The sequence below is a fragment of the Zea mays genome, chromosome 9 (assembly GCF_902167145.1).
Source record: "Zea mays cultivar B73 chromosome 9, Zm-B73-REFERENCE-NAM-5.0, whole genome shotgun sequence".
NCBI lineage: Eukaryota > Viridiplantae > Streptophyta > Magnoliopsida > Poales > Poaceae > Zea > Zea mays.
The window spans coordinates 154,594,849-154,603,861 of record NC_050104.1 but is presented as its reverse complement, the minus strand read 5'-3'; the positions used below and the strand labels follow the sequence as shown (position 1 = coordinate 154,603,861).

At 46.5% G+C, this 9,013-nt stretch overlaps 1 protein-coding gene and 1 pseudogene across 3 annotated transcripts; one reads left to right on the top strand and one right to left on the bottom strand.

Annotated features, from left to right (window-relative positions):
• Positions 1-1,623: 1,623 nt before the first annotated feature.
• Positions 1,624-3,155, bottom strand: LOC100272662 (uncharacterized). Of its 3 annotated transcripts, none has more exons than XM_023300956.1 (3): positions 2,864-3,155; positions 2,293-2,578; positions 1,624-2,186 (listed from the first exon to the last, which is right to left on the bottom strand). In XM_023300956.1, exons 2-3 carry the CDS (start codon positions 2,558-2,560, stop codon positions 2,032-2,034), a joined length of 423 nt encoding a protein of 140 aa, XP_023156724.1. In that variant the 5' UTR covers positions 2,561-2,578; positions 2,864-3,155; the 3' UTR covers positions 1,624-2,031. The 3 variants fall into 3 exon arrangements, with proteins under 3 accessions (XP_023156724.1, XP_023156725.1, NP_001340471.1); XM_023300957.2 differs by having other exon boundaries at positions 2,293-2,588; positions 2,864-3,075; NM_001353542.1 differs by having other exon boundaries at positions 1,625-2,186; positions 2,293-2,581; positions 2,864-2,984.
• Positions 3,156-3,967: 812 nt separating this feature from the next.
• Positions 3,968-6,663, top strand: LOC103639470 (probable dual-specificity RNA methyltransferase RlmN; annotated as a pseudogene).
• The last annotated feature ends 2,350 nt before the right edge of the window (positions 6,664-9,013 follow it).

The window sequence follows — 9,013 nt, the reverse complement described above, 5'->3', positions numbered from 1 at the left end:
TTATATTATATTTCATGCTTTATATGAATCCTTCGTCATTACTTGTTATGTTCACGAAGGTATGTCTCTTATGACCTTCGTCCGAAGCTCATTATTTCCCGAAGGGACATAATGCTTCGAAGGACGAAGGACTTTAACACTTAACACTTTTTATGTTGCCTTGTTCTTAACTCTTAGCATTTGAGAACAAGTCCCCAACAACACCTTTAGATAATGTAGAGTCAAATAAAGTTGAAGACCTTTAGAGCACTGAGTCACCTCTATGATGGCTACCACCTATTTGGGACCAAACAACAACGAACCCTAGTGACTTCTCGTGATGAGCAATACCTTGGTTCGGCTCCGCGAGGTGAACGGTGGTGGCGGTCCGCGATGGGTCGTCGGGTCGCCTGACGGTGCTCCCTACGGCGGCACGGCCTATCCGCAGCTCTGGGCCGGACGATTCGTAACCTGGCGATAGAAGCAGCTTCTTCCTTGCGTGTTGTTCGAAAGGTCCACGCTCTGGGTCGGACGGTCCACGATGGTGTAGGGTCATCTTCTTCTCCTCGTAGGACCTAGATCCCACCCTTGGTAGAGAGACCTTAGGGTGCTCCGGGTCAGCGGGTCACCCGAGACGTCCCTAAACAACATAGAGTCGTCTAGGAATTAAGAGATCAATTCGACAAAACAGATCTTTAGTGAAGTAGACGAAGTAGATTTTGTCCCTCAGGAGGGATAAGATCCTAGGATCGTCTTGGGGTCGTGAGGCCATTAAAGACGGATCTAGACGACGTAGATTCGAATAGGGATGGAGGTGGATATGCAGAAGACTACAACTAAAGCTAGCTACGTTACATTTACTCCTAGGACAAAAAATGTAAATAAAGTAAATATATTCGATTGGAATGTGTTTGAGTGTTCTCAATCGACCATACCCTTTATATTTATAGGGGATGAAATCTAGATATTTTCTTAGACGATAACCAATAGATTCTACGTGATTAGATGGATAATCGCGCACGAGATAAGAATAATCGTTCGAGTTAATCTGCTCGCGGGCGACACTCTTGGTAAAGACAAGAGGCAATTTTCCATTCATCCGACGTGTCCTTTTAGTGACTCAAAATATACCCCGGCCCGGCTGAACGAAGCGGCAAGGCAGGAACTGATGTTCACGTAATGGCTCATTAGCACACAACATAACAATGTCATCATTGCTACTTTGGTAATTAAGGACACATGACTTACATCAGTTTGGAAATTAGCTTTGCTCTCTGTTTTAAACGAGGTTGAGGTTGCCTCAACCTTTGAAACAAAAGACAGCGCCCAACGTCGAAGAGTGCGTGCCTTATAACTGAAGACTGACAGTGTAGGATTAAACTTATCCACAATATTTGAGGTGTTGAGGGGCTCTCCCATATCAGCAACTAGATAAACTCAAGCGCGTGAGATCATCCATCCATCCAACTAAGGGCTTGTTCGGTTTCATCTCAATCCATGTGGATTGGAGGGGATTGGGTGGGTTTAAATCCATAGAAGTCAAAATGTCTACTAAAATTTTCCAATCCCGTCCAATCCATATGGCGTAGGAATAACCGAACAAGCCCTAACTGGATAGTAATGATACATAGCAGCACATCAGTGTGGACCGGTGAATTCACCAAGAAGAGCTAGTTGTAACATTTAGACTGCCGGCCGGCCATTGTACATCATACATTTGCTTACAGAAGAAGTGCATCCTTAATTATGACACTGGGATGGGATTCCACCTTCACCATTTTTATGGGGTTTCCCTAGACTAGACACACTGGATGACTGAACACGACTTAGAGAGCAGCAGTAAACTTACAGCTGCATTTTGTTATATTTTTTGGTCATTTTTTTTTTTTACTTGCTTGCTATACAAAAGGAACTTCTACAGTTGAGCCACACTATCCACTAGCTCGAACCACCGTTACTTCGACTTGAAAGAGCAGACCACGACAGCGGCGGCAGCCAGGAGCAAGGCTGCAAGAGGGGCAGCAGCCTTCCTGATGAGTTCCCCCAGCGAACCTAGCGAGGCTGGTGGATCACGCGGGGAGCGTTGCTCTTGGGGCTGCCGGCGTACTTGGTCGGCTTCTCGGCGTTCCTGGGTTTCTCCCGGAACCCCCGCGGGGCGTCGCCGCCGCCCTTCGGGGAGGTCATGTTCAGCGCCTTGAGCACCGAATCTGGTGGAGAAAAACGCACCAACGTGAGCTCACTATGATTCGTCCTTCAGGCAGATCTAAAATCGAGGGGAGAGTAAGAGAGAGAGAGAGAGAGAGACATCAGTACCTGTCTTAAGGGCGGCGGCGACGGGGCCCTGCTCGAGCTGGTCGTCGTAGAAGAGGTCCTCGTCGTCGGGGAGGAGGCCGGCCGCGTCGATCTGCTCGGCCATCTCGTCCAGGTGGGCGCGCTCGCGGGACCAGTGGTCGCGGAACCAGGCAGTGGTGGTGATGAGGTCCCACCACTGCGGCGAGAAGTCCTCCACCTGCAGCAGCGCCGCCGGGATGAAGAGCGGCGCGTCCGGGTTCAGCGACGACGAAACCGCCACGGCGCTCATAGTTCAACCCTTCCTTTCCTGCTGATTACTACAGCAAATCAGATCACGAGACAGCGGGAGACCGAGCCAATAAAAAACAAGCCCCCCCCCTCGATTTTGGCTCTCGGCACAGGAAAACCAAAAGGAATCCACGAGGTCCCGTGGTGGTCTGGTGGATGGAAGGATTCGACCACCAGGGGAAGGAAAAACCACAGATCTAGAACCGCACGGATCGTGATAGGTGACGTGACGATCTAGGCGCGAAAGCGACGCAAGGCTACAGATCGCAGCTAGCAGGGCGGATGGTTCGTTCACGGCGCTCACCTTCCGGTCCGCGAATGGATGGATGTATCTGATCTGCCTGCTGGAGTTGGGGAGCGAGCGAGGGGATGGACTGGCCGGGGCCGCGGGGGCAGCCGGCAACGAGCAGTGAGTGAGCTTCTGGTGCCCAGTGGACTCGGCGAGGACTCGCATTTATAGGAGGGACGGCACGCGGAGCCAGGCCCAGCGACCGAGCGAACCTTCCTCCCTGCTGCTGCTGGGCCGGACCGGAAAACGTGTCGGCGTAGGGCAGTTTCCGGGCTGTGCTGGTCCGGTCCGTGCGCGTCGGTGTGCATCGGTCATTCGGTTGTGTGAGCAAGCACAACCCAAGTTCTTCAATTGAAAAGGAAAGAAAGAAGGGTGCACAGCCCTCCCTGTCAGTCATCTCCAAATCCGAGGGTCACTTTAGAAGAAATTATTATGATATTAGAGTATTCTCTCCTTATTACATTAGAAGTTAAATATTTTTGGATTTAATAAAATAATTATCTGAATATAATAACTATATTTAGATTAAAACAGTAAAATATAATATCATAATGATCATATCAATAGACACAAATAATAATAATCTCTACTACTTCTTATGTATTTAAGGGGTGTTTGGTTTTTAGGGACTAATGTTTAGTCCCTACATTTTATTCCATTTTTGTTCTAAAATTGCTAAATATAGAAACTAAAACTTTATTTTAGTTTCTATATTTAGCAATTTATATACTAAAAAGGAATAAAATGAAGGGACTAAACATTAGTCCCTAGAAACCAAACACCCCCTTAGTGTAGGCGTCCATAGTTCTGTGTGTTCTGCCATCGCGCGCTCCGCCCGCGATTTCCCTCCCCGCGCCCGCAGTCCCCGTCGCCTTCCTCGCGGCCGCAGGCGAGCACAGCTGTCGCGTCCGCAGTCCCCGCGCCAGCAACGCCCGCAGAATCTGCCGCGCCAGCAACGCCCGCAAAATCGCCAACGCCCGCAGTCCCCAAATCGGCCGCGCCCTCAAAGCTCCGCGCCAGCAACTCCTGCAAATCCGTCGCGCCAGCAACGCCCGCAAAATCCCGCGGATGGAAGGTTGTGCATGGCCCGCTCGACCACACCCCTGCCCCACCCTGCGCATGCCCGCCAGAATCGCCGCAGGCACTCTCTACCCCGACGCCCGCCACCTGAACCCTAGAAGCCCCACCCGCTTCCTTGCCGCCCCCAAACGCAGCGGATCCGGTCGCCGCCACGGTGGGCGGATCCGGTCGGAGATCCTGCCGCCCCAAACGCAGCGGATCCGGTTGCGGCCACGGCGGGCGGATCCGGTCGGAGATCCTGCCCCCCCCCAAACGCAGCGGATCCGGTCGCGGGCACGGCGGGCGGATCCGGTCGGAGATCCTGCCGCCCCCAAACGCAGCGGATCCGGTCAGCAGTTAACAGAGACTCAAGCTCCTCTCTCCTCTTCTCTAGCTCCTGAAATACCATGGTTCAACAAATGAGAAATGAACAACAATGTTCAGTATCGACGGAGCACAGAAACTGAGAAGAACAGGTTTGGAAATACACTGGTCAAGAGATAATTACCTAGCTCTAACCAACATAAAAACAATGGTTTGTATTTCCTTTTTTTTCTTTTCTTTTGCATATGATAAACTATACCTTGGTATCTTAACTCTTAAGGCTATCTTCAGCAGATTACTCACACCCCCTATTTTAAACTATACTCTGCAAATAGTGTCAAACAATATCACATATAGTTTCGCGTCACCTATTTTACACTACCCGCTGGCCGCTGGACACAGTCTAACAAACGTTGTTGCGTTAAAAAAACTGTTATCAAACACTATTCTGCTCTTCGAAATGTGAGGTTTCTATATTTCTAATACACTGCACTAAGTTTTCCCTGAACAATAAACAGGGATCACAGCAAGTACAAGGGCTACAGAAAATGATGTATTGCAAACTGGGAACACCACCAGGGGGTCAGGAAACATACAAGCCACACCTCAGGATCCGATGCTATCACTACTAGAGTAGGAGGAACCAACAAGTACTGACCTCCAGATCCTTGGCTGCTTGCTCCTGTGATGTTGCTTTATGCTGCCTAGAACGTTTTAAAACACCAAGACATACCCTACATGTTGAAATTAAAGGTTTTTAGCGCACGTGGAAGATGAATGATACAGTGTATAAAATGGTATACTACAATCAAATGGTCATAATCATACTTTTCTTTCCAAAAACGAGAGAGAGAGAGAGAGAGGATTTTTTTGCTACGACAGGCATGCCTGGTCAGGAACAGTGGTACTATTAGATGTCGTAACCATTTTAATACTTGTAAGAGAGATTCCACTCCATACTTGAAGCATTCAACTGGTCCATCATGCTATATCTCTACTACTCCTTAAGAGAGAGAGAGAGAGAGAGAGAGAGAGGAAGGAGGTGCTCGCCGGGGGAGGTGTTCGTAACTAGGCTACATTCCTCTCATCCTGTTAATTTGATGCGACAATTTACCATGAGTATCTCTCCATATAAGCTATAACTTTAACAAGTGCGTGGATTTCATGCTGTTAGGAACTAAAATTGGGCAAAGGATGATGACAATATCTACAGTTGGTGTTCCAAATACAATAAAAATGCTAGCATCTCACAAGCTTCAGTCAACGCTGGCAGTCAGGTATGTTATTACGAATTTGAATATCACATACCATTAGCACTGGCAGTCAGTCACCATGCTATATTGCAGGCCTCTTTTTTTGCTTGTGAAGATCCTCCGGTCACAAAACCTGAGCCCTATTTTAGCTTGTAATTTGTTAATACACTTAAGTATGATATCTGGCCACCACAATATAATTGGTTCAAGGCTTTGATTGCATAACTTCTGGTTGAGCAGCAACACATAATAAGGAACCGAGAAGCAGATGCAGCATTCCCCCCCTGTAATTTGTTGCTGACAAGTCTGTCGTATTTGAAATCAGTCTGCATGCCCCAAATCAGAAGCTGTGGGAGACGATTGTTCCTAGCACCAAGTCTTACCCCTTAGGAGCACTAATGGATGACTGCAAGAGTTACTTCCTTGAAATTGGGTGAAGCTTAGCATTCGAGTACACTCTGCTAGGTATCAGATGATTCTATCTGTTTCAGGAGAAAATATTACTCAGCGACATTACTAACATGGCTAGAGTGGATTTCGTGGCCAGCTGGGATTAACGATGAAAAGGAGCACGCCGAAGAGCTAGCAGAACTACTTCGTATGTGTGGAGGTGGTTACCATGTGAACCTGATTCCCTATAACCCAATTGAAGGCTCCGAGTACAAGAGACCTTACAGAAAAGTGGTATGTGTGCTTTATGTCCTATAATAAACAAATATAAACTATTATTTCGTAACCAGTTACTGATCTTATTTACACTATTATACTGCAAATTAGGTCCAAGCCTTTGTTGATGCTTTAGAAGCACGCAAGATAACCATCAGCGTTCGACGGACCTGTGGGCTTGACGCTAACGCAGCCTGTGGGCAGCTGAGGAATGAGTTTCAGAAGAATCCACTACTTGAGATTGAACTGTCACCCTCCACAGAGCGGACCCTCGTAACTGCTTAATTCAAACACCTATCAGGTTGATGCAGCATGTTCAAGCATACGGAATTGTCATTTAATTTATGGGGACATTAGGTGTTGTAAAGTGACAGCAAGTTATGCATAACGCTAGAGAATTTTGGAACGTTCTGTCCGTGCCCATCTGATGTCATGAGTGGCAATTACGGAATTACCACACTTGTCTCAGATATTATAAACCCATCTTTGTTACAGAAAGTCACCAGAAATGAACTCCTACTTTCCATGATCTGTTGCATTCACAACATTGACACTGGCCTTTTAAACTGAACGCTTATGATTCATGAAGCTACTTTGTTTCTGTTTGGAGACCCTGGGCAAACAACATCATATCTTCTCCCTCTGCTGGTGGAGCTGCTGCAGAGACGAGGGATGAGAAGCACAGCAGGAGCAGGTCTGAGGTCTCTCCTCATCATCCATATTTTTTAAGAAGTCCAAGTACTAGCAAAATTATGCCGGTGATGCCACGCCATGAAACCAGGCTTGCCCAGCTCCGGTCCAGTTCGTTTCTTGCCGTGAGGTTTTTTTGACCGTGGGCAAGAGGTGGTGGAAGCGGGTGGGGTGGGTACTGCTGGTGCTGGGCAGGCAGGCGTTTGCTTGGGAGAACGGCCTTGCTGCCGGTGCCGGTCGGCGGGCGGGCGGCAAACCAAACCTGCCTGCCACACATACCGCGCACCGTTGGGCATCGACGACCGCCACGATCGCTTTCTTCCGTGCCCAGTGCTGTGGCGGTGCTTTCATTCGGCGAGCCAAAAAAAAGAGGCACGTCTGCAACAAAAGGCTAGAGCTGCTAACTGTTGATGGTACTGGTGCCTTCGACTCCAAGTGCCCGTTGTGTTCTTCGGATCGCATCCGATCGGGGGAGTGATAATTGGAAGGCACGCGATCGACAAGCAAGTCAGCGACCTCAGCAGCAGGAGGCATCACCGCATCATGAATGTCAGCACGAATCACCAAGAGAGTTTCGTGGAAGTCACCATGAGATATCCTGGCTTCATGTATAACAATCTTATTAGGTCCATCATCCTTTCCTGTTCTGAGCAAGTTGAAGTAAGCATTATTTGTCTGTTTGACCAACGTCATCAATATTGTGATAAATTTCTGTTTTGTTTATCTACTACAGCTCAAGACTGTGACTAAATTTCAACGGATTAAGGTGGATAGCGTCAGATTTAAAGATGAGAAACTTCAGGATACCTCGTATTGGGCTAACATTACCGTTCCCATGGCACCGTTACCATTCCATGTTTCTAATGCACTGAGGGTCTGAGGCCACACTTCTGTATGTGTCTACCGCCAAGACACCTTGAGCTACACATGTGATTTGTTATTATCTTGAAAGCGTAATTGTGCCAATACTATAACCTTAATATGCTTGCTTGATCTATATTTTTTCTGCCATCAAGAATGAGGCAATTAGATAAGGATATTTGTTAGCTTTCTCAGTATTGTCTGAGTCTTTAAGCGTAGCAGTAAAAGTTTTGGCACACCATTGTTTTAGTTATTATGATCTGAACAACCTGTTTTATATAGGGAGCTCGTGGCAAATGCATCCTCACAACAGGACGATGGAGCTCAAGGCGTCAAGTGGTGGCTCACTCGGACTTGCGCTCCTCTGCAAGGCACTGTTCCCCATGAGGGTTCCCATTACCATTGCGCTTGCATCACCTGTCACTAGGGCTCTGAGCTATTAGAGGCTCGTCAATTTATGTAAATTTATGTTTCGTTACAATGCACGGGCACATACCTATAAGATATTAAGATCGAAGATAATATATATATCGTTTGTTTTCAAGTATTACCTAACACTGTCTAGATGTACATAAGTTACCATGATATTATGTCTCTGTTGCAACGCACGGGCACTCACCTAGTATTTTCTATAAAGCTTGATAGATATGTAAGGGGTTAGCTCGTGAGTCCGTATATATATTAGAAAAAAAACCCTAGATATTATTAGATTTTATATTCATCTCTTATGTGCCACTAAATGACATCTAGAAAATATTTTTTGTGTGTATGACATTTGGATCAGTGATACACAACGGATTAATATAATTTCTGATGACATATAAATAATTTTAATCTACAAAACAAAGCCTATATACGGATTTGTTAGAATATATGGATTCATTCTATAAAATTTTGAGAAAATCCATGTTTTGGAGATGAAGCTGAGGCAGGAAGCGCATTTAGGTTCAATGTTACCCAGAGATGGGACCTCAACATCATTGATATATAAAGTCGCTTGCATCCTTGAATTTAATTATCATTTTCTTAGCCAAGGTGAATTTAAAGAAAACAAGATGTATGGTTGTAGGGCGGAAAGAGATTAAGCCTACGTTGGTTGAGAAGTGGAGGAGAATATAGCGGTTTCATTTTATTTTCTGGTTATCTGGTTTTCAAAAAAAGGAGCTGAGCGGCTTTTGGACTCTCTCTATATAAATTTACCATAAATAGTTAAAATGTTCTCGTTCCATAAAAACGATCGGATGCGAGCGCTCTCCCGATCGCGAGCGCTCTCCTTCCTCTCCTCCCTCTATACTAATGTGGCTATAAAACT